The following is a 25530-nucleotide window of genomic DNA, read 5'->3' as shown; positions in this document are numbered from 1 at the left end:
GGTGAAAGAGGAAGGCGGGGCCGGGTGGGAGGGGGCGGCCTTGCGCGCCATGATAAAGAGTCTGGAACTGTGGCCTCGTGTGTCTGCGTGAGTGTGTGCAGCCGCTGCAGGTTTGAAAGCAAAGGGATGATAGACCAGATGGGCATAGTTTTACAAAGCAGCCATGAACTTTGAGGAGGGAGAATAGAAGCAGGAGGGTGAGAGGCAGGAGAGGGTCCGACCAGCCCCTTGTGGGCTGCAGTGCAGGTGGCGAGCGGTGGGGAGGCCTGCGCCAGGGGGCAGCCGGGGGTCGGGGAGGCGGGAGGCTTCAGGGGGGTCGGGGGTGTGATGCAGAGGACTGGGGCAGGAGTGGAGGATGAGGGAAGGGGCCCGCCGTCAGCACCTGGGCGGGTGGGCTCCCATCTTCCATCCTGGAGAGTAGCAGGTCTGGGGGAGCAGCTCACGCGTCGGTTGTGGAAAGACTCCGTCTGAGCAGCCCTGAGACTCCCGCGTGGAGAAGTCGAGCGGGCTGGGGAGGGGGGTGGTGCGTGTGTGTGTGTGTGTGTGTGTGTGTGTGTGAATCTGGAGCCCAGAGGAGATAAATAAAGGTGAACAGTGCACAGCGGGTGTGGAGGACGCCCGGGGAGCAGCTGGAGGCCCGGGACGGGGGGGTGGGGGGAGGGCGGGGTACGGTCAATAATCGAAGGACAGGGGACTTCCTTCGTGGTCCAGTGGTTAAGACGCTGTGTTTCCACTGCTGGGGGCACAGCTTCCAGCCCTGGTCGGGGAATTGGATCCCGCATGCTGAGCGGCGCGGCCTAAAATAAAATAAGCGGGATGTTGGGACAGCCCCCTTCTCTCCCGCCTCTTCCAGCCTGCTCGACTCTCACAGACATAAGAGTACCCGAGCACCTGCGAGCTCTCAGGGCGTGTGCTGGTCCTGCACACCGGGAAGGACCGGGGTCTTCAGGGGAGAGACACTCATTCTCTCCATCGTTTGTCCAAACATTTATTGAGCGTTGCCTGTGTCAGAAATCGGGGTAGTCATCATAATAGTAATAATATAAGAATTCCAAGAGCTGATATTTGTTGAGGGTCAAAGAACTGTACGGTAATCCTTATGTGTTCCCACAACCCCTCCCAGTTCCCCACTCCTGGGCTTCTAGAGGAAGAAGCCAAGGTCATCCTAAGCTGCAGTCATTCGGCTAAAGTCATAGACCCTGAAACAGAGAGGGGTTCAGGACCCAGACATCCTGCATCCAACTGAGCCCTTCCCCCCTTGCCAGGCCTGGGGAGCAGGACCCCAGGGAGGTCCCAGAAATGTTACCATGAGTGTAATGTCAAACAGCTCAGCAGGCCTGTGACCAGGGACCACCCGAACTTGCTAACATGAGTCGGGTGGATGGGAAACAAAACAAAGCTCAGAGAAGGGACAGAGACACAAGGCAAAATTCTGGTTCAGGCCAGAGCTGGACTTCCTGGGTGTGAATCTCCCCTGGGACTCTTGTTAGCTCTGTGGCTCTAGGCAAGTTGCTCAGCCTCTCTGTGCCTCTACTTCCCATCTGCCAAAGGGGAATTATCATAGCACCTACCTCTCAGGGTGGTTACGAGGCTTCAGTCACATAACTCCACAAAGCCTTCCAAGCTCTCCCAGGCAGAGGGGCCTGGGGGCTGCGGAGGCAAGAGCCTGAACCGTTGCTGGGGAAGGTGGGATCCCGGAGCTGCGGGAAATCTGCCTGAAACGCTGCCCCTGGAGAGGGGCCCGGAGCCCCACCGAATCAACCTCCAGGGCCTCAGCGGGGGCAGCAGGCCCGGCGTCCGTGGAGAGCACTGGTGTGGAAGTATTGTAATGTTTTAAAAATACATAATCTGGGATTAGATGCCGATTCACATGACCTTTGTCCGTTTTCGCCTGGAGCCACTGAAGCAGGAGTGAATAAATACCGGAGATGGAGAGGCCCGGCCCTGAGCAGGGAGCTTTATGTCCCGAGGGGCCGTATGTCCCCTTTGCCCGAGACGCTCGGCTTTCCCGCTGCTCGGCACCCCGTTTCCCTTTCAGAAGTCCTAGTCTGGATGCTGAACTGGAAACGTCAGGGATGGTCTGGCTGAGGTTCCCGAAGCCCAGCGCTGTTTACAATAACAGCTTGCCTCAAGGAGCATCCCGAAGCTGAGGGCCAAACCGCCTGTCGTGCTTTACGTGGAATGTTCTACACTGGTTCTCCAACGGCGCTCACAGCCTGTCAGCATCAGCAGCACCCGGGAACTGGTTAGTAAATGCCTATCCCCAGGCCCCACCCCAGCTCTACAGAATCAGCAACACCAGGGCGAGACTCGGCCTTCCGCTTCACCAGATCCCCAGGGGATTCTGAGGTGCCCGCTGGAAAGTCAGGAAGGATGTGTGAAGCCTCCCCAGGGGAGAAGCCTGGGGTCTGGCCCCGATTCCCTTATCCCCGTCTAGCTGGTGCTCTGCCCAGCGCTCAACTTCCCCACCTGGAGAGGGAACAGGAGGGCAAGTTCACCTGCATCTCAGGATTGGTATGAAAATCAAAGCTGCCACGGGGCTTCCCTGGTGGCGCAGTGGTTAAGAATCCGCCTGCCAATGCAGGGAACCCGGGTTCGAGCCCTGGTCCAGGAAGATCCCACATGCCGCGGAGCAAGTAAGCCCGTGAGCTACAACTGAGCCCGCGCTCTAGAGCCCACGAGCCACACCTTTTGAGCATGCGCGCCTAGAGCCCGTGCTCTGCAACAAGAGAAGCCACCGCAATAAGAGGCCCACGCAGCACAAGGAAGAGTGTCCCCCGCTCGCCGCAACTAGAGAAAGACCGCATGCAGCAACGAAGACCCAACGTACCCAAAGATAAAAATTAATTAATTAAAAAAAAAAAAAAAACGCCACGGATGAGAATACTTAAGAAGTCTAAGTGTGTCGCCCATGACGTTATTTAATGCTGCCTGTCAGCCGCTGCCCCTCCTCCCCACCCCCTCCACTCATGACCCAAAAACGTCAAGAGCATTGGTCTGTAGGCAGTTTTCACCTTGGAACCCCTGGACATCTGCAGGGAGTCCTGCAACCTTTACAACTGAGTGCAAAACTGAGTGGAAAGGGGCACCTTCCGGAGAGAAGACCATTCAGATCCCCCCGAGTCAAGCCTCGCTGCTTGTGGTGGGCATCTCCCCCTCCCCCCAACACACACACAGCTATCAGCAGGGGCTTCCTGGCCGCCCTGGGATAAGGAGGAAGGTGGCGGCAGCAGGGGTTAGAGACCCCAATACAGAGAGTGCACCGCCAGCCCCGCCTGAGCGCAGCACATCCACGGGGCCTTCCGCGTCTGCTCCAGGGTAACGGGCGGATGAACGTGCGCCAGGCCCGGAGGTGGGGTGGGGTGGTGACAGCCTCGCACGCGTGTGTCTCCCTCACCCACAGCAGGAGGCAGGGCCGCGGCTTCACCTACATCACCCGCGGCCCCTCCCAGCACCTCCAGGAGGTCCGTCTCACTCCTGTTTATCCGTGAGAACACTGGCCCAAGGGGCTGAGGGGGGAAGCCGGGATTTGAACCCAGCCTCTGTGATCACGCGGAGCTCACGTGTCAAATGGGCAGGAGGTGGTGGGCCACGGGGGAAAGGGGCTCAAGGTCACCAGGCAGGGATACTGAGATGCCTCACGGAACGCGACGGAAGAGTCAAAATCGTTCCAAAAGCAAAAGTTCAAGGCTCCAAAGAGACGGACCAGCGCCCCTAGGGGCCATGCACGGGTTCCTTGCAGACCAGCCCACGGCTCCGCTCGCCAGGCCCTTCCCCTTCCCCCAGGCTCCATCCTGACACCCGCCTGATCTCGGCCCTGGGCGCTGGGCCCCCTGCAGTCCGACCTGCTGACCTAACGAGCTCCTCCATGTAGCCCCTCGATCCTTCAGAAATGTGGCCTCGTTCTGACGTCAGAGAGACGAGATAAGCTACCTACAAGGCACCGTGACCAAAAAAACAAAACAAAACAAAAAACTACTCGGACGTCGGAAACTGAATTAAGTCTCATTTATTCTAGAGCAAACTCAAAAGGATTTTTTTTGTTTTCTTTTTTAGCAAATCCTAGCACATTATTAACAACAAAAAATCTGTACATTTTGCCATGATACACTTGAAAGTGAAACAAATAAGATATAAATACAGATGTGGATGTAACATGAAAAAGCCCCAAAAAACCAAAAACCAAAACCAAAAACCCAACCTGGGGGTGTGGGGACCATGCGTGTGTACAGTGCCGACAAAACTATTTTGGTGGCTGATATTTTTCAGAGCATTTTTTTCATCTCCAAATATCATGGTTAGCAAAGTCCTGGTGGGAGTCTACAAAGTTCTTATTTGCTGTTCTTTAACGTGTAATATTATGCTTGATAAATTAAGGGCGGTGGGGCAAGAAAAAGATTCAGGAGACAGATCAGGTGCGGCTGCGTGACTGAGGCTAGTGGGGCCATGGCGGGCGGCCCGTGGCTGCAGCGGCCCCAGGAAGGCCGCGCCCCTCCCCGGGCCTCAGCAGCGGGAGGGAAGCAGGAACCCAGCGAGCTCGCCCCGGCGGTGGCGTTGGGGCTTTTCGGGGCCCTGGACGGTCAGGCCAACGGGGCAGGCGGGCTGGGTCTCGGGTGCTCTGCTCGCCTGTGTTCTGCCGTTTCATCCAAGCAGGACGCCTGCAGGGAGGCGGTGAGGCAGGGCAGCTGCAGCTGTCGGTCGGGAGCGGGCGGGCCCTGTTGGGCTGGGACATCGCGGCTGGGCAAGTGACGTTCAAGGCTAGCCCTTTGTGAGCGCCAGGAGGACGCGGCGGCCACGTTCAAAGTACTTCCCGAGCGCGGGCGGGACCGCAGCCGCGTGGGCGTCCACGAGCTGAAGGAGAGAGGCCTTTCCACACGCGCTCGCCAGGAAGGACTCGGAAGTAACCCGGCAGAACACAGGTGCTGCCCCAGACGAGTCATCAGACGCTGACGATGGTAGAGGTCAAGAAAGCGACCCCGCGAGTGATGTAAGAACAAACAGCAATGGACGTAAGGCCTGCGCCTGCTAGGTTCTGAGCCGGTAAGAAGCCAGTAACGTTCGACCACGTAAAGCGCACCCCTGACGTTCCCTCAACTGCGGCAGCACGGGCACTCCCGCACGCGCAGGATACCCGCTACGCGCACACACGCACAAAGCGCACGCACGCAGTACGCACGCAGTGAAGGCGCCCCGGCCTCTGCTCGCGGACCTCCGTCTTCAGTGCCCATTTCCGCATAAGGTATCTGAAGTCGATTCTGAATGAAAAGAAGCTACGTTCGGGGCTCTGCAGCTCAGGGGTGACAGCCACACAGCCTGGCAGCTGCAGGGACTGGGCGCCAGAGCAGCAAATACATCATTAACAAAATGGAAAAGTCATTTCCGTTTATAGTGGCTACGGTGGAATCTAAGAGAAGACAGACACCTTCCTGACCGCATTAAGAGCTTCCATTTGGCTTGAAGCCTTTTACTCCAAACTTTGTTAACCAGGGTCCTGATCTGGAGTTGCTTTCACTGAAGCAGTGAAACCCTCAAGAAGAAATTTTAAAGGGGTAGGTTTCTCACTGAAGAATTTGACTCTAAAACTGTGTTTCCAATCCCGTTTTTCTGCAATCCGCCACACACCACAATTACTTTTTCCTTAAAATCATGATTCTCTCAACAGAGGATCAAGGAAGTACTTCAGTCCATAAAATTAAAAAAAAAAAAATCCTGATACCTGGTCTCTCTAGATTTTTCTTTGATCTCAATCCCAAATTAAACAGAGAATTCAAAACTGAGATGGCAGAGCTGCCATTTACCAGACTGAGAACATCTTAGAATCGGGCCGCTCAGGCGTGGGTTGGGGAAGGGAAGAGAGGGGGCCCTAAATCTGCACCACCAGGGGCCAGGGTCACGGGGCAAGCGCTGTTAAATAGTGTTTCCCAGGATCTAGGCAGTAAAACGAGCAGCTTCTCCGGTACCTTCGACGCTGCACGAAGGGCCATTTCAAGCACACGCTAACCAAGTCTGTCGATTTACCTTGATTTTTGTGTTTGAATTTCATCTCTAAGAAGCCTCTCAAGTGGCAGCTCTGGGGCAGCGCCGGCATCAGAGGGGTTGCTCAGAGAGGCAGGAGCCCGTCCTGGAAGGAGACCGCGCAGGGCGTCAGCCTCCAGTCCGGAGACCGTGAGCACGAGACCACGTGTTCGTTAAAAGGCCATCTTCAGGCTTTTCTACCACTTCTTGCCAAGACTTGATTCATATTCTTAGTAGGTCTTAAAACACAACTTAATACGTACAAACCCTTTCATGGTGTCAGTTGTGGAAGGCGTGGGTCTTTGCCCCACACGGGCCACAACCAGAATCAAGGAGGCTGAGATGAAAGAGAAACACAACTTAACTCAACCTCCTCCAATCTTATTGACTGAAGAGAAAATGCTACTTTCTACCAGGTATCAGCTAGAGAGCTCTGATTTTTAAAAACTGCACCCCACACACACGGTTTTAGACCTCAGCAGGCTGGACAAGACGGTTTAAGTATGGCTCTTCTTTTCTTACTCCTTTTGTTTTGTTTTGTAGGAAGATGCAATGCAGGCCTTGCTTCCTTTACATTCAATACCAGTATGAATCTACACAAAAGCTGGAAGGGATCAAAATACTGATTGTAATAAATATTTGCGGGCCTCCTGGTACTGACTGGGCAGCCGATGGGGGGGAGGGGGAGTTCTCTGAGAGGCACCACCGATTGCTTCCAGGGCTACACGGGGACTCTGGCGCCGCATTAGCTATGCGTGGAGACATCGGATGAGGAGCTGCTGTTGCTGTTCGTGGTCTGCGCCCTCTTTATGTATAAGTTGAGCAGCTTCATCTGCAATGAGACGATACAAATGGGTGAGCAGGAGAACAAAATCAGAGAGCAGGAAAGAAAACCCAGGTGACAACAAAACAGCACGTCCCTTAGTGGAGAAATTCACTGCACAGACATTTACTGAGTGCCCACCACTGGTCCAAGCCATCTGCCTGGGGCCAGGGCCACCGCGATTTGGAGGTCAGACTAGAGGAGGGGGCGCGAGGAGTTATCACGAAAAGAGGCAAACGTGTTACCACGAGGGGGGCCTCAGGGCTGCAGATCCACACACTTCAGGGGCGAGGCAGCCACTGGCTCCACCCAAGCCAGAGGGAAGAGAGGGTGCAAGCCATACTCCATAGGCATGAAGAAGCAAGCCAAGGTCAGAGGTCAAGTTTTCTAACCCTCACACGTGGGCAGAAGCTGCTCCTTCCCCGTCGCACACCTCCTGAGGTGCGGTGCGTGGAATCCGAGGCCGCCCCCATCTGCCCCCCCTGGCATTCCCGCACCCCGGGCCCCTGCCCCGCCCACTGTGGCTCGGCACAGGCCACCTCCTGCTGCAGGGAGCAGTGGGCTGGATCTTTCCAGCAAGACTCAACTTCCCTGAGGCCAGATGCTGCGTCACTAAACAATGTGCCCTCAGTCAGGCACAGTGCTTCACGGGCGAAAGGGCTCCCAAGCCTGACATCTCATTTGGTTCTAACTCAAGTCCCTTGGACCCTCAAAATACCGAAAGCACCATGTAACACGGTAGGTTCTTAAATATTTGCTGAACGCTGCAAACTTCATATGTTGATAGTGTGCCTGATCATATTAAGAATTAAAAGAAACAGGTATTTGTAGAAGCAGAGTGCCCATAAAAATCTATGCAACACACAACTGGTAAGATTAAGGGAATATTTACTATCCGCAGCTCTTTAGCTGCTGTCTCTGAACAGGCTGTGAGGCCACATATAAGCCTGCCTAGGGAGGAGCGGCTGGTCCCCAGGGAAACCACGAAGAGACGCTCCGAGTGGAGTGTGTGGCACAGGAGAAAGCGGGGCCCTCGGATGACGGGTGGGAACAGGACCAGCAACCAGCAGAGCCCCCGCGAGGCAGTGTCTCCCTGACCCCCAGCAAGGCGCGCTCAGTCACATGGCCATGGAGCCCGGAACGTGCAGCTGGCGGGAGGGCTCTGCCCGAGCGTCTTCACACAGCAGCCCACCGGGGGTCCCCCCCACATCAGGACCTGTAACGCCTCTTACTCTTTTCAGCTGCAGGGAGTGTTGGGAATTTACGCTACGTATCCCAGTCTGTTTTTCATCCCACACCTTTCAAAATCTGAAACCTTTCAATAGAACAGTCAGTGTGGTGATCAAAGTGCCATCATTGGACATCCCTGGTGGCGCAGTGGTTAAGAATCCGCCTGCCAGTGCAGGGGCACAGGTTCAGTCCCTGGCCCAGGAAGACCCCATATGCTGCGGAGCAACTGAGCCCATGTGCCACAACTACTGAAGCCCACGCGCCTAGAGCCCGCGCTCTGCAACGAGAAGCCACCACAATGAGAAGCCCGCGTGCAACAACGAAGACCCAACGCAGCCAAAAATAAATAAATTTATTAAAAAGAAAAACAAAACCCAAAGTGCCATCATTTTACACAAGGTTCTTAATGCTCTAAGGCTCAGGAGGATATGACCAGGGCCAACCAGGTGCAAGGGAAGCTGTGGTACATTCGAGAAAGCACTGGCCTGAGGTTCAACAGGTCCAGCAGAATTCTAGGACCAACTCCAACACTAACTAGTTCTGCAACCTCAGGCAAACATTTCTTGAGCCTCGACTTTCCCATCTGCAAAATGCAGAGCAGTGACACTTGCAAGGTGCTTCCTGCAGCTCCCTGCTCGGAGAACGTGTCCTCTGAGCACCCCACTCCTACTCCTGCCTGAGCTGTTCACACTGTTCCTCGCTGCAGTCCACTCCTTCCCTCCCTGTGCAGCTCCCCAATCCTGCTCAGCCCAGCCCAATCTAGTCCTACTTCCTCCAGGCCCCTGACCCAGCAATCAGAGCCTGTCCCACCATGTCCACTGGTCACTCCTGGGCAGCTGTACAAGTTTCCTCATGTGTCAGTCCTGTCAGGGAAGGACGAGTTCTTGCTCTTCCCATGTGCCTTAGCATAGTGTGCTGAAGACAGTGGGTTCCTAACATGTACTTGTTGAATCAAAGAGGTTTTTTAAAAATATATCTTATTGGAGTATAATTGCTTTACAATGCTATGTTAGTTTCTGCTGTACACCAAAGCGAATCAGCCATAAGCATACGTATGTCCCCATATCCCCACCCTCTTGCGTCTCCCTCCCACCCTCCCCAATCCCACCCCTCTAGGTCATCGCAAAGCACCGAGCTACCTCCTTGTGCTATGTTGCTGCTTCCCACTAGAGTTTTTAAAGAAGAGAAAAGTGATCTAGAAAACAAGATAGTTATATTTCTATGAAAGCCTGGTTAAAAATGAGCTGCTAAACATTGCTAATAGTTATTTACAACTCAGAACCCCTATTGTATCTACCTAGTCAAGTCTAGAACATAATTGCAAGTACAAGGAAAAGATGACGGTAATAGAGTGAACGATGTGTATATGTTCAATGGTTTAAAAGCTTTACACTGATTATCACATTTGGGCATCAAAACAATCCTTTGAGGTAGGCAGAACAGGTTCTCCTATTTTACAAATGAAAAGGCCAGGGTTCAGAAAGCTTGCTCAATGAGCTGGTATAAATTCAAATTAGAGGATTATAACTTTAGGATGTCAAATGTAATCCACAAAGAAAACAGGTATAGAATATACACAAAAGGAAATGAGAAGGGAATTACAACGTTTCAGTACAAAAAGCAAACAAACACAAAACAGCAGTGTAGAAAAATGAGGGACAAAAAAGCTATAAGGCACATAGAAAACAAATACCACAATGACAGAAATCTCTTCCTTATCAGTAATTGCTTTAAATGTGAATGAGTTAAATTCTCCAATCAAAAGACAGAGACTGGCAAAATGGATAAAAAGAAAACCATGATTCAACTATATGTTGTCTACTAGAGACTCACTTTAGATCCAAAGACACACATAGGTTGAAAGTGAAAGAATGGAAAAGGATATTCCATGCAAACAGTAACCAAGAGTACGGGGTAGCTACACTAATATCAGACAAAATACAGTTTAAATCAAAAAAGGTTACAAGAAACAGATGGACGTTACATATTAATAAAAGAGCAATACAGCAAGAAAATTTAATATTTATAATTACACATGTAAGAACATGCCATCAAAATATATGAAGCAGAAACTGACAGCATGTAAGGGAGAAATAGGTGTTTTTTTTGTTTGTTTTTAAAAATTTATTTATTTGTTTATTTATAGCTGTGTTGGGTCTTCACTTCTGTGCTAGGGCTTTCTCTAGTTGTGGCAAGCAGGGGCCACTCTTCATCATGGTGCGCGGGCCTCTCACTATCGCAGCCTCTCTTGTTGCGGAGCACAGCCTCCAGACGCGCAGGCCCAGTAATTGTGGCTCACGGGCCCAGTTTGCTCCACAGCATGTGGGATCTTCCCAGACCAGGGCTTGAACCCATGTCCCCTGCATTGGCAGGCAGATTCTCAACCACTGCACCATCAGGGAAGCCCGAGAAATAGTTTTATAGTAATAGTTGGGAGACTTCAATATTCTACTCTAGAGGACTTGAACAACACAATAAATCAACTAGATCTAAAAGACATGCAAAACACTCTACCCAAGGATACACATTCTTCTCAAGTGCACATGAGACCTTCCCAAGACAGACCATATGTTAGGCCACAGATTAAGCCTCAACATATTTTAAAAGATAAATATGATACAAAGTACCTTTTCTGACCACAATAGATGAACTCAGAAATCAGTAACAGAAAGAAAACTGAAAAATTCACAAATTTGTGGAAATTGAACAGCACACTCTTAAACAACCAATGGGTTAAAGAAGAAATCACAAAGGAAAAAGGAAAATATCTTGAGACAGATGAAAATGAAAACAACATACCAAAACTTATGGGATGCAGCAAAAGCAGTGCAAAGAGAGAAATTCATAGCTATATAAAAAAGGAAGATTTGTATCAACAACCTAATTTTATATATCTTAAGGAACTAGAAAAATAATAAATTAAACCTGAAGCTAGCAGAAGGAAGATAATAAAGATTAGAGCAGAGATAAATGAAACAAACAAAAAATAGAGGTAACAAAACCAAAACTTGGTTCTTTGAAAAAAAATCAACAAAACTGACATAGCTTTAGCTAAGCTAACTAACAAAAAAAGAGAGAAGACTCAAATTGTTAAAATCAGAAACAAACGTGGGGACATGACTGATTCTACAGAAATCAAAAAGATCATGAGAATACTATGAGTAATTGTACACCAACAAATTAGGTAACTTAGATGAAATGGACAAACTCCTAGAAACACAAAACCTACCAAGAAGAAAAGAGAAACCTGGACAGACCCATAACTAGTAAAGAGATTGAATCAGTAATCAAAAATCTGACACAGAAAAGCCCCTGACCAGGTGCCCTCATTGGTGAATTCTACCAACATTTAGAGAACTAACACAATCCTTCTCAATTTTTTCTAGAAAACTGAAGAGGAAGGAACACTTCTGAATTCATGCTATGAGGTCAGCATTCTCCTGATATCAAAGCCAGATGAAGACATAATGAGAAAACTACAGATCAATAGCCCTTATGAACACTGATGCAAAAATCCTCAAGAAAAGACTGGCAAACCAGATTCAACAGCACATTAAGAGGCTTTAATACCATGACCAAGTGGGATTTATTCCTGAAATGCAAACATGGTTCAACATACAAAAATTGATAAATATAATACACCACATTAACAGAATGAAGGAAAAAACAAACAAACAAAAAAACCCCCAGGGACTTCCCTGGTGGTGTAGTGGTTAAGAATCCGCCTGCCAATGCAGGGGAAACGGGTTCGAGCCCTGGTCCGGGAAGATCCCACATGCCTCAGAGCAACTAAGCCCATGCACCACAACTACTGAGCCTGTGGTCTAGAGCCCGCAAGCCACAACTACTGGGCCTGTATGCCACGACTGCCGAAGCCTGCGTGCCTAGAGCCCGTGCTCTGCAACAAGAGAAGCCACTGCAATGAGAAGCCCGTGCACCACAACAAAGAGTAGCCCCCACTCGCTGCAACTAGAGAAAAGCCCGCACGCAGCAACGAAGACCCAACACAGCCAAAAATAAATAAATAAATAAAAATTAAAAAACAAACAAACAAACAAAAACCAAAGGATCATCTCAATTGATGCAGAAAAAATATTTGGCAAAATTCAGTATGTTTTCGTGATACAAATACCAAACAAACTAGGAATAGAAGAAAAGTATAGGCATACTTTGTTTTATTGTGCTTCACTTTAATATACTTCACAGACACTGTGTTTTTTCCCCCAAATTGAAGGTTTGTGAACATCCTGCATCAAGCAAGTCCATCAGGGCCATTTTCCAACAGCACGGCTCCCTTCATGTCACTGTCCCATTTTGGTAATTCTCACAATTATTTCAGACTTTTTCATTACTATTATACTTCTTATGGTGATTTGTGCTCAGTGTTCTTTGATGTTATGACTATAGTTGTTTGGGGTGCCACGAACCATGCCCATATGTAAAGACAGCAAATGTCACCCACAGATGTGTGTGTTCTGACTGCGCAAGAGACCCACCATTCCCGGGTCTCTCTCCCTGTACTTGCACCTCCCTAGTCCCTGAGACAGAACAATATTGAAATTAGGCCAATTAATAACCCTACAGTGGCCTGAAGTTTTCAAGTGAAAGAGCTGCACTTCTCTCACTTTAAATCAAAAGCTAGAAATGATTAAGGGTAGTGAGGAAGGCATACTGAAAGCTGAGACAGGCCAAGAGCTAGGCCTCTTGTGCCACAGTTAGCCAAGCTGTGAATGCAAAGGAAAAGTTCTTGAAAGAAACTGGAAGTGCTGCTCCAGTGAATACACAAATGATAAGAAAGCAAAATAGCCTTACTGCTGATACGGAGAAAGTTTTAGTGGTCTGTACAGAAGATCAAACCAGCCACAACATTTCCTTAAGCCCAAACCTATTACAGACCAAGGACCTTACTCTCTTCCATTCTAGGAAGGCTGAGAGAGATGGGGAAGCTGCAGGAAAAACGTCTGATGCTGGCAGATGTTGGTTCATGAGGTTTAAGGAAAGAAGCTGCCTGCATAACATGAAAGTGCCAGGTGAAGCAGCAAGTGCTGATGTAGAAGCTGCAGCAAGTTATCCAGAGGATCTAGCTAAGACAGTTAATGAAGGTGGCTACACTAAACAACAGATTTTCAACGTAGGCAAAACAGCCTTGTAATGGAAGATGACGCTATCTAGGACTTTCAGAGCCAGAGAGGAGAAGCCAATGCCTGGCTTCAAAGCTTCAAAGGACAGACTGCCCCTCGTTAGGAGCTAATGCAGCTGGTGACTTTCAGTTCATTTGCCATCTGAAAATCCCAGGGCTCTGAAGAATTATGCTCAACCTACTCTGCCTGTGCTCTGTAAATGCAACAACAAAGCCTGGATGACAGCACAGGTTTACAATGTGATTGAGTTATTTTAAGCTCACTGTTGAGACCTACAGCTCAGAAAGGAAGATTCCTCTCAAAATATTACTGTTTATTGACAGGGTATCTGGTCACCCAAGAGCTCTGATGAAGATGTACAACAAGGTGATTGTTGTTTCCATGCCGGCTAACACAACACCCATTCTGCAGCCCACAGATCAAGGATAATTCTGACTTTCAAGTCTTACTACTTAAGAAATACATTTCGTAAGGTGATCACTGCCATAGTGCTTCCTCTGATGGATCTGGGCAAAGTCAACTGTAAACCTTCTGGAAAGGATTCAGCATCCTAGGTGCCATGAAGAACATTGCTGATTCACAGGAACAGGCCAAAATACCAACATCAACAGAAGTTTGGAAGAAGTTGATTCCAACCCTCCTGGACGCCTTTGAGGGGTTCAAGACTTCAGGGGAGGAAGGAACTGCAGATGTGGTGGAAACAGCAGGAGAACTAGAATTAGAAGTGGAGCCTGAAGATGGGACTGAATTGATGAAATCTCATGATAAAACATTAGTGCATGTGGAGTTGCTTCTTACAGATGAGCAAAGAAAGTGGTTTCTTTTTTTTTTTTCCTTTCACAGCAAAATTAATTTTAATGAGTTTTTAAAAAAAGAAATACAAACCATGAAATACCTCTCTAAAGGAATGGGGAGGGGAGGGTGTCATGAAATCCAAGAAACAGGGAATTGTATCTTCTGAATCCTTGGGAAATTCTGGCTGCCTGATGACTTTGGGGAAGTTGCCTGACTCTGGAAGAGGCAAAGGTTTTGTTTGTCTGTTTGTTTGTTTTTGGTAGAGGAGCTGGTGAAATACTTTAAACTGTCCTGCACTCATCTCCAAAGTCTGCATTTTACATCTTGTCTGGAAATTCAGTCTTAGTTTTAACGGCATATATGTGTAAAGGTGCTTTTAACAACAGGAGTGTTTAGTGCGGTGTAGAAAGTCTTTGAGCCAAATCCTTCCTTCAGGGTGCACTTAAGTTTCCATTAAAGGAGAGCGGCAACTGAGCTTGTAGAGCTGAGGGTAAAATTTGAATTCTGCTGTAGGAGATCAGAGTATTAGGAGCTGGGATATTGAATTTCACTTTTCCCCATGCTGACATTGACTTTCCTCTGGAGCATCACCAACGAGTGAGATCTAGTTCAGTTGCATGATTTCTTAATTTTTTTCTCCACTAACCCAAATACAGAGATACAAATCCGGAGCTTAGGGGGATCTCATGTGAAAGTGGTTTCTTGAGACGGAATCTACTCCTGGTGAAGATGCTGTGAAGACTGGTGAAATGACAACCAAGGATTTAGAATATTACACAGACTTAACTTGATACAGCAGTGGCAGGTTCGAGAGGATTGACTCCGATTTTGAAAGAAATTCTACTGTGGGTAAAATGCTATCAAACAGCATTGCTGCAACAGAGAAACTGTGAAGAGTCGATCGATTTGGCAAACTTCACTGTTGTCTTATTTTAGGAAACCGCTGGGGCCACCTTCACCTTCAGCAGCCACTGCCCTGATCAGTCAGCAGCATCAACACTGAGGCCAGACCCTCCACCAGCAAAAAGATTATGACTTGCTGAAGGCTCAGATGATGGCTAGCATTATTTAGCAATAACTTTTTAAAAATTAAGGTAGGTATATTGACTTTTTTTAGACATAATGCTATTGCACACTTAATAGACTACAGTATAGTAAAGACATAACTTTTATGTGTACCGGGAAACCAAACAATTTGTGTGACTTGTTTCATTGCAATATTCGCTTTACTGCAGTGATCTGGACCCGAATCCGCACTCTCTCCGAGGCTGCCTGTATCTCAGCATATCAAAAGCTAGATATGAAAAGCACACTGTGAACGTTATGCCCGACGGTAAAAGACTGAAAACTTTTCCTTTAAGATGAGGAACAAGGATGCCTACTTTCACCATTTCTATTAACATAGTACTGTAAGTTCCAGCCAGAGCAATTAGGGAGGAAAAGAAAAAAAAAAAAAAGGCATCAGATTAGAAAGGAAGAAGCAAGATTATCTTTGTTTATAGATGATATACAGTTTACCCTTGAGCAACACAGGTTTGAACTGCACAGGTCCATTTATACAGGGATTTTTTTTCAACACACACAGCACTACACCATCTGTGGTCAGTTGGCTACACAGAAGTGGAACCACAGGTACGGGACTTGAGTATCTGCACAGTTTGTTATCTATGGCAATCCCAGTGGATACCAAGGGACGACTGTGATCTCACAGGTATAAAATCCTAAAGATTCTACAAAAAAACCATTAAGACTAATAAAAGAATTCAGCAAAGTAGCAGAATACAAAATCAATGAGCAAAATTCAACTGCATTTCTACACACTAAAAATGAAAAATCCGGGCTTCCCTGGTGGCGCAGTGGTTAAGAATCCGCCTGCCAATGCAGAGGACACGGGTTCGAGCCCCGGTCCAGGAAGATCCCACGTGCCGCAGAGCAACTAAGCCGGTGTGCCACAACTACTGAGCCAGCGCTCTAGAGCCCGTGCTCCGCAACAAGTGAAGGCACTGCAGTGAGAAGCCCACACATCCGCAATGAAGAGTAACCCCCGTGTGCTGCAACTAGAGAAAGCCCGCGTGCAGCAATGAAGACCCAACACAGACAATAAATAAATAAATAAATATTTTTTAAAAAAAGAAAAATCCAAAAAGGAAGTTAAGAAAACAAGTCCGTTTACAATAGCATCGAAAAGAATAAAATACTTAAGAGTTAACCAAGGAAGTGAAAGAACTGTACAATAAAACTATAAAATGTTACTGAAAAGAATTAAAAACACAAATAAAAAGACATCTCATGTGGTGTACAACACGGTAACTATAGTAAATAATACTGTATTGTATATTTGAAGGTCACTAACAGAGTAGATCTTAAAATTTCTCATCACAAGAAATAAATTGTGTAGCTGTGTGTGATGACAGATGTTACCTAGACTTACCGTGGTGATCGTTTTGCAATATAAATAAATATCAAATCATTACACTGTACACCTAAAACTAATGTAATTTCATGTTTATTATATCTCAATTTTAAAAACTAAAAACAAACAACAACTCATCACAGTATGGAGGTTAAAAAAAAAAAAAAGACATCCCGTGTTCATGAATTGGAAGTCAATACTATTAGGATGTCAATACTACCCAAAGCTATCTATAGATTCAGTGAAACCCCTATGAAAATTCCAATGAGGTTCTCTGAAGAAACAGAAGGTCTTTTCAACAAATGGTATTGGAAAAACGGACTATCCACACACAAAAGAATGAAATTGGACCCTTACCTAACACCATACACAAAAATTAACTCAAAATGGATCAGAGACCTGCATTAAAAGCTAAAATTTTTAAACTGTTTGTTAGAAGAAAACACAGGGCAAAAGCTTCACAACACTGGGTTTGGCAATGGTTATTGAATATGACACCAAAAGCACAGGCAAAAAAATAGACAAATTGGATTTCACGAAAATTAAAAAATTTTGTGCATCAAAGGTCAAGGGATTAATATCCAGAATATAGAGAGAACTTCTATAACTCAACAATAACAAAAAAACAAACAACATAATTCAAAAATGGGCAAAGGACTTGAATGGACGTTTCCCTGAAGAAGATCTACAACTGGCCAACAAGCATATGAAAAGATGCTCAACATCACCAATCATTAGGGAGATGCAAATCAAAACTACAGTGAGGTATCTCCTCACACCACCCATGAGGATGGCTATTATCAAAAAAGAAGAAAAAATAACAAGTGCTGGCGAGGATGTGGAGAAACTGAAACCCTTGTGCGTTGGTGGTGGGAATGTGAAATGGTGCAGCTGCTGTGGCAAACAGTTTGGCAGTTATCATATGATCCTGCAACTCCACTCCTGGATATATACCAAAGAGAATTGAAAGTGGGGTCTCAAAGAGGTATCTGTACCACCATGTTCATAGCAGCATTACTCGTAGTAGCCAACAAGTGGAAACAGCCCACAAGGCCATTACCAAGAAATGGATAAGCAAAATGCTGCATGTACATTCAATGAACTGTTATTCAGACTTAAAAAGAAGGGAAGGGGCTTCCCTGGTGGCACAGTGGTTGAGAACCCACCTGCCAATGCAGGGGACGCAAGTTCCAGCCCTGGTCCGGGAAGATCCCACATGCCGCGGAGCAACTAAGCCCGTGCGCCACAACTCCTGAGCCTGCGTGCCACAACTCCTGAAGCCCGTGTGCCTGGAGCCTGTGCTCCGCAACAAGAGAAGCCACCGCACTGAGAAGCCCACACACCACAACCAAGAGCAGGCCCCGCTCGCCGTAACTAGAGAAAGCCTGCACGCAGCAATGAAGACCCAACGCAGCCAAAAATAAATAAATAAATAGGAAATTCTGACACCTGCTACAACATGGGTGAACCTAGAGACCATTATGCTCAGTGAAATAAGCCAGTCACGAATAGACAGATACTGTATGATTTCACTTATGAGTATTTTACACTCACAGAGACAGAAAGTAGAATGGTGGTTGCCAGGGGCCGGGGGGAGGGGGAATATTACGGATTTCAGTTTTCCAAGGTGCAGAGAGCTCAGGAGGTGGATGGTGGTGATGAATATGCATAATATGAATGTACTTAGTGTCTGTGAACTGGACACTTACAAATGGTTAAGATCATAAATTGTGTTACCTGTACTTTACAGAGAGAGAGCGAGAGGGAGAGAGAGCAGAAAGGAAAGGTTGCTCAGAGTCATACAGCTAGTTAGTGGGGGACAGGTTTTCTGATCCTCAAGCCAGCACTGCTGCCATGGCAACGGGACACTTCTCAAATGCACCTCACAGGTTCCCTCCCTGGCCGTGCACCGGCCTTTCTCTACAGAACCTGATGTCATTTATTAACTTCATTTAAGTGGTAGAAGGAGAGTCTGATAGGCTTGGTGGCACACAGAAACTGGAAGCCACGGCATGACTCTGTTTCTAACTTAGCACCCCGTGCTGTCAGCTACCCATTTGGGGGGTCTGGGAGGGAGGGTGTTTGTTTTAGGAGATGTGCGCTGGAGTCTACCAGGTTCACGTTAACACACCGGAGTTCTCACCTATAAAAACTGTAACGGCCGGAAGCTCTGCGCTGCCCCAGTGGACAGCTGTGCGGCCAGCCACCCCAAGCCCTCCGAGCCGACGGACATCATCAGTGGGGAGATGGGAATACCGGCTCTGATCAGGACTGGGCTCCAGACCCGAGACCGCCGCTGCAAGGGGCAGCAGGTCAACCGCAGGACAGGGATGAGAAGACACCTGCGTTTTCTCAGCCCCTTGCTGGAGGGGGACCATGAGATGGCAGGGCAGCTCCCTTATTACTCACGAGAGTAGAAAGTACCAGAAAACCGAGGTCTGGCTAACATTACTTTTGGGTGAATTTCTCATTTTACGAATCTAATTCCTTTTGTGAGGACCGTCTGTGCTATCCCCACCGCTGCCAAGGACCATCCACAGCCCCCGACGGCGGCCACAGAGGGAGGGGGGCTCCCGGCCCAGAGCGCTGCTCAGCACCCTCGGCTCAGGGTCCTGCAAGCCGTGGCCAGGAGGGCTGGACAGGGACCTCAGGAAGTGGAAGCAGGGGAAGCGGCCTCCACACCTGCCAGCCCCACTGCTGGTTTCTGTCTGCGGGAAGAGTCAAGTGTCTCCTTCTGGACCAGTGGTTCTCCACCAGGGCTGATTCTGCCCCGAGGGGACACCTGGCCAGGTGTGGGGACATCAACTGAGGGTGGGGTGTGCTCCTGGGACCTCAGGGATGGTGCCTCCACCAGGAAGTGGCCCGAGGCGTCAGCAGTGCCGAGGGTGCGAGCCCTGCTCGGGCGAAGGCAGCAGAGCCAGCTTTGCCAGAACCCTGTGAGCGGTGATGCTCACCGACTGTGTCAAAGGAACAGCCCCACTGAAAAGCCACGAGCTTCACCTCTGCTCCCTTCTTTTCTAAGGAGGAAGGCCAGGTGCTGCAGGCTTTGCGCTCATGTGTATCTGCACCCCTGCCCAGGGCCTCTCTAACTTCACGGTGACACATTTGCCCCGTGGCCCAGGCCCTGGCCTCTCCAGCCGGAGCTCGAGGGTGGTCACCTGCTCTCCCCTGGCGGTTCATCAGATGTAAGTTTATTTTTCAACCAACAAGCACTCCAGCCCCCGTCACCTTCCATGAGCCCATCGTCCTTCTGTCCCGTTTTCTGGCCCTGAGTCTAGAAGGAACATGAGAGGCAGCCCAGGGAATAAAAAGTCCGGCTTCCAGGGTGAGATCACTGTGGCCCCCCCGGCGGGTCACGTGCAGGGTCACCGTCCTCACCCCACGGGGACCTGGAGCCCCCCGGCCTTGTGTGAAGCCAGCAGGTAAACGTCCTTAGTGTTTCAGGGGGAGAAAACAAGCCGGTTTCTAAAGAAAGTCATCTTCCTTTTGGGGATAAACTAGAAGTTCAAAGCTATCGTTTCAAACACTGGAGCAACAACAGACCGCGTTGTCCCTTGGTGACTTCACTAAACGGCTAGTCACTTCGTCTTTAGAGAAACGCCTCTGGAGAATAAGGCCCAGCTAGAACGCACGTGCTGAGCAAGCCCGTGCGGAGCCCAGAGCTGCAGGGCAGCAAGTCTGCGACGCGCCAGCAGGCCCAGGTGTACAACCCGCCCGTGTAACACTATACACACCTTGCTGCCCGTGAGCTGTGCCAGGTGAGGTTTCAACTCTTCTCCGATGACGGAATAAATCGCCACTAAGCAAAACACGCTGGCCTTACGCACGCTGCTCTCGGTGTTGTCGTAACCCTGCAGTCAGAGAGGGACACAGAAAGGAAACGAGATCAGAGCTTTGCCTGACTGTCAATATTTCATCAACGTTTCCACAAATGCCCTCTCGGTTCAACCTCGACCTTGTCAGGAGCGGCCTGGAAACACCTGAGCTCTGCCCGTGAACCCCGAGAGCTCTCGCCCCGGAGAGGCCACATGTAAGAGTGCCAAGAGTGAGCTGCTTCTGGGCTGGGAGCCTGGAGGCCGGCGAGCTGGTCTCCTCCACACAGATAGACGCTGTATCACGAGCTGCCAGGCAGCACCAGCCAAGAGACGTCATGAGAGAACAGAATGAGGAAAGGAAATGAAGGGGGAAAATACCTGGTTTCTTTCCTATTTCTCGCCGTGGTAAAGCGAACCTCACACAGGCAAGCCCCTTTCAAGAAATGAGAAGCACGTCGCTCACTCTTGTGGGCAAAACTCCATTGTCCACGGGCTGTGGGGAACACCCGCCCGCAGCCAGACCTCCGCATCCCCTCCAGCTGGGCCACAACCTGCCTGTCGGCCTCCCCCCACAACACACCCAGGTGGGACTGTCTGCTCTCCTCCGAGCAGCCCTCCGGACCTTTCCGCCTCTGTGTCTTTCCCTCTGCCTGGAATAAGCCAGTGCTTGGCTGTATGTATTTAAATTTCTGAGCCCAGCACTCAGCAGACAGCAGCATTTATTAAGTGTAAAGCTGATGTCTCTCTACCCTTCCCCACTGAAATCTCTCCCTAGGGCCCAAGTCTAAACCACTTCTTCTCTGAGCCCGTCTCTCTCTGACACCCCACCCCAGAGGTCAGCCCCCACCCCGACCTCAGAAGCCCCTACCTGCACCCCCGTGGCAGCAACTCAGCACACGGCACCCGCCCTCACCCATGGCCGTCTGTACGGCTGTACCGGGTCCTGGAGCGGGCTGGAGACTCCTTGAGGCAGGGTCCCAACAGTGGAAAACACCTTGTCTTCCAGAGTCTACTTAATTCAACGCCTCATGCTCACGAGGGTTTTCAGTTAATATTAGCTGGACGGATGAGAGCCAGGACCACTGTTTGATGCTGGGCTCCACGGCCCACCCTGCCCAGGGCTGGGCCCACTGCCGTGCAGTAAGGAAGGAACAACGAAGAAAGATCAAAACGTGCTCACAGTCAACAGAAAGTTCCTTCTGTGAGCCCCAGGCCTGGGCTGCCAGGAAAATCTTCCTGTGCGTTCAGCAGAGGGTGGGCCAGGAGAGACAGAGAAGGGCCCGGGGTCCCGCCCGCCCCTCGGGGGCCCACCTGCAGCAGGCCCGGGATGATGTCCGCGAGGAGCTGCAGCAAGGACTCCTTGGCGATCCTCTCGACGACTTTGGTCTGCATCTTGATGGCGGCCAGGTTGATGGGGTAGTCGGCCGTCTGGATGATGGGGCACAGCACCTTGATGCACTGCTCCGGGTGGATGGAGCTGGCCAGCGTGGAGGCGGCCTCCTCGGCAGCCCTCACCACCTGAAACACGGCCCGCACGTGGGTGAGCTCCAGCCACACCTGACAGCACTGCCGCCCGGGGTCACAGGCCCGGGGACGGTCTTGCGGCGCTCCGCGCTGGGAGGCCCCTGGCCCCGGCCCGGCTGTGCTTTCGCTCCAACGGCGTCAGCCGGGTGGGCTGGCTGTCGAGGGCAGCCGTACTCCAGAAGAGCCCTGTCCTACTCTCCGGCTCCTAAGCGCCTTAGAAACCTGACAGCCTGGGCGACCTTCCCCTACTGCCCTGCCCCCGCTCCGTCTGTGCTGTGTGTGTTCGCGCACTCCTGCGTGGCAGCAGCCGAGCTGAGCTCAGGGCCTGTCAGGGAGGGCTGCTCCACGCGGGGCGGGCACAGGAGGAGGCAAAGGCTCAGGAGGTGGCTGGTGAGGGACAGGAAACGGGAGGCTTCTCTGGTAGCCCGCGGGGCTCCTATGGCTCCAGCCCCACTGGCAAGCGGTCACTAGTCACCAGTCATGCTCAGGGCCTCTCACTCCACACCGTCCCCCACAGACACACATATACACACACACGTATATATACACACACACATATACAGACACACATACAGACATATACACACATTATACACACATACACACACATATACACACAGACACACATGTACGCACACATAGACACACACACATATACAGACCCACACACATATATATACACACAGACACACACACACAGAAATGAGACTATTTAAAGGAAGCCCATCGTGATGTTTCTCCTGCCAACTCTGTCACCTACAAACTGAGGTTTGTCCCACTCAGGTCCCCTGACAGCAGAGTCTGCTGTGCCGGCACGACCTTTAACCTCTCACCCCAAGAAGGGCAGAGTCAGACAGGCACACGCTCAGCCTGTTGAGAGCAGCGCAGCAGACGCACCTCAGTTCACTCCTCTACCAAGAGGAGCCTCAATTTTAAAAATTCCACAGTGGGGATTCACAAAACACCTACTTTTACAGCTATCTGGATTAAGAAAGATGACACGGAAATGGCTGTAGCTGCAGAGCCCGTGGGGCTCCGAGCTCGGCCTTGGTGGAGGAACAGCAGAGAAGTGGGGCTGGGCGGCTGAGGTGCCCCACGAGGCTCCAGGGCTCGGTCCAGAGGCCCAGGGCCTACGCCAGACCCTGGGGTCTGCCCGGTCCGATACTCACTCCAAAGGGCCACCCCGATAACCAGGCACGGAAGGAAACGAGGCCTGTGCGGGAACACTGTGAGGCCGCGCCCTGCCACCTGCTGCGGGGCCCCGCCAGCTCCCTTCACCCTTCCTGAAAGTTGCTCACTTGCACTAGTGACCTGGCCGGGCAGGTCCCCCTCACCCCAGCGGAACCCCCGGGACACCCTGATCACTGCACTTCTTCGCTCTGCAGACACTGTCTCCGCACGAGACTAAGGGCTCCTTGAAGGCAGGCAAGCTCCCATGTTGGCCACCCTTCTGTCCCCAAGCCCAGCAGTGTCCATCATCATGCACTAGGTGCTCAGGAAGTGTCTGTCCAACTCATTTCCCCACAGTGTGTGTGTGTGTGTGTGTGTGTGTGTGTTTAAATGCTCATGACTGGCAAAGTCAGCTCCAGGGCACGCCTCACTTATCTGCATTTCCATGTTCCAACTAAGGAGCCGGTCCAGAAAATGAGGAGGAAGGCACGATATCTACGAGGGAGCAACTTGGGCTTTGGGGAAAATCAGCTGTACAAGGCCCAGAGTGTCCATTCTGGGTGACAGACCAGATGGCCAACAGATCTGCTCTTTGGAAAAGAGACTGGAGTTCAGTTAGTGTTTTCCAGTGATCAGTTTGTTTGGAGAGGGATAGCATATTGCTTAGAAGGGCTCCATGACGCAACAATTACTAGGTGAAGTGCTCTTCTTCCTCCTCAGCTCAGGCATGTCCCTGAGACGGTGGTCAGTCCACGGCGGACCTGGCAGAGCCAGGCGTTTGGCATGTCACACACGGCTAGGCAGACGGTGGAAGAGAGGGCCCGTCCCTTCTCCAGTCGGGTCCCGGAGTGGGACACCAATGCCCTTCTACCGTAAGAAACCGCTGTTTACACGTGTCACAAGACACTGGTCGGAGAGCTGAGTGACACAAACTAACTGATGAAATCTGACGTCTCAGAAGTTGGAAAACACTGATGTAGGGGAATTCAGGAGACCGCCAGGAGGTGGGCACAGCTCAGTGGGCGGGAGACACTGGCTTGGGAGGCAGACTGGGCTTCAAGTCCCAGCAGCGCCACTTAAGTCCTGACAGGAGCAAACTAGAAACCTTCCGGCGCCCCTCAGGGAAATAAACGGCCAGGTTCATAGCAAGACTCTATCACGAGGGGTCCCTCCTCCCCGCAACCTCCCCACACTCTGAGTATCACCCAGGTCACAGGAGCTCCCCTGCAGGGAGCTGCTGGGAAACAGACCTTCTCAGGTCTGCTGAGCTGAAACCCAAACCCAAGGAGACCGTGGTCATGTATAAAACTCCATGAATTCTTGAGGTCGCTTGCAGGAAGCATTTAATCAAATGTAGGTTTTCTGAAAATGCCTGAAGAGAAAATGCCAGAAGCTGCGCTTTAAGAAGGCCCGTCTGAGGCCCCCTCTTTCACTGAGGTTAGAACAAGTTTCCCAAGACAGATGCTGTTTTTGGCAAGGCGGGTCGGTGTTCTCAACTTCCCTCTACACGCCAAGCTCCCAGCGGCTGGCCCGCTGCCTGGCAGGGCGAACTTTAGGTTTTGCCCCTGTGTTCTGTGTAACATAAGAAGCAAAGATTGTAAGTGTAAGCAAACAGAGAGCAAAAGTAAACACGGGCAGCAGAGAGGAAGGAGAACGGTACTGTCTAGCAGACAAGGTGGCCAGAGGCGGCAAAGATGTTCTCCAAGGGGGCAGGGATGCTGATGGGAGCAAAAGAGGGATCAGGCAGCCTTCTGGGCTGCCAACTACCCCAAGCGACCGAGACTGTTCCAGTTCTGCTGACTTTGCTGCAGTCTGGTAAGAAACACAGGAATTCTGCTTTTTCAAAGTTAGTGAAATAACAGTGTCTAGCTAGGAAAAGCATAATTCCCTTATCTAACTTTTTAAAAAGTGAGATCATTACTCAGAATATTGATGAATGCTTGCTTAAAGATAAGGTTTCTTTGAGAGCACAGAACCTGTCAAAATTTGGATGGCGTGTTTCAAGTTCACAGGGTTTGACTGGGCTCTGTCACAGACACGGCAGCCTGACTGGCTGACTAAGAGCCAGCCAGCCAGCCAGCGGGTGTTCAGGAACCATGGCTCCCGAAGGGAGAGGCGGGCGCCACCTTCTGGGAAAGGCCGGGGAGGCCTCACTGAACAGGCCAGGTGCCCAGCGTGTGCCCACCAGCGTGCTGCGCCCACCGTGGAGGGGCGGCCGTGTCTCTGGTGGGGCGGGGCAGGGGTGTGGGCAGCACCGCCCCGCCTGCTGCCAGCTCAGGCGGGCGCCACCGCGGACCTGAACCCAGCACGCGGGTCGCCCATCTGCCAGGCCTGGCACCACAGGACGGGGGAGGAAAGGAACAAGCTTCAGGGTCCAAGTTCGGGGATCCGGCTCTGCCATCAACTAGTGAGGTGAACGTGGGAGGAGTTTCTTCTACCGCCTGGGCCTCAGTTTCCCTCATCAGTAAAATGAGGGGGGGATGCGAATCTAGAATGCTTACATCCGTTTGGAGCGTGAAACCTTATCTCCCAGACCTCGCTGATGAGGACTTTCTCCTGGAAAGCGCACACGTACAGTTTCAGATGGTACAGCCTGCACGGATG

At 50.4% G+C, this 25530-nt stretch overlaps 1 protein-coding gene across 34 annotated transcripts in view; it reads right to left on the bottom strand.

The window, feature by feature from the left end:
• Positions 1 to 3993: 3993 nt before the first annotated feature.
• The window catches only part of CLASP1 (cytoplasmic linker associated protein 1), a 264666-nt gene continuing 243129 nt past the window's right edge, over positions 3994 to 25530 (bottom strand). For 33 of the 34 annotated variants that reach the window (XM_067025830.1, XM_067025846.1, XM_067025828.1 and 30 more), the window contains 3 exons: positions 21544 to 21750; positions 20152 to 20268; positions 3994 to 6847 (listed from right to left, as the gene is read on the bottom strand). In XM_067025830.1, the coding sequence (XP_066881931.1) occupies positions 6761 to 6847; positions 20152 to 20268; positions 21544 to 21750 (411 nt within the window). In that variant the 3' untranslated portion in view covers positions 3994 to 6760. The remainder of the gene's footprint in view (positions 6848 to 20151; positions 20269 to 21543; positions 21751 to 25530) is intronic. The other variant, XM_067025860.1, reaches the window with a different exon arrangement.

This window comes from Kogia breviceps, chromosome 2 (assembly GCF_026419965.1).
Source record: "Kogia breviceps isolate mKogBre1 chromosome 2, mKogBre1 haplotype 1, whole genome shotgun sequence".
Taxonomy (NCBI): domain Eukaryota; kingdom Metazoa; phylum Chordata; class Mammalia; order Artiodactyla; family Physeteridae; genus Kogia; species Kogia breviceps.
The sequence above is the reverse complement of the archived record's forward strand: the minus strand, read 5'-3'. Positions and strand labels throughout refer to the sequence as shown.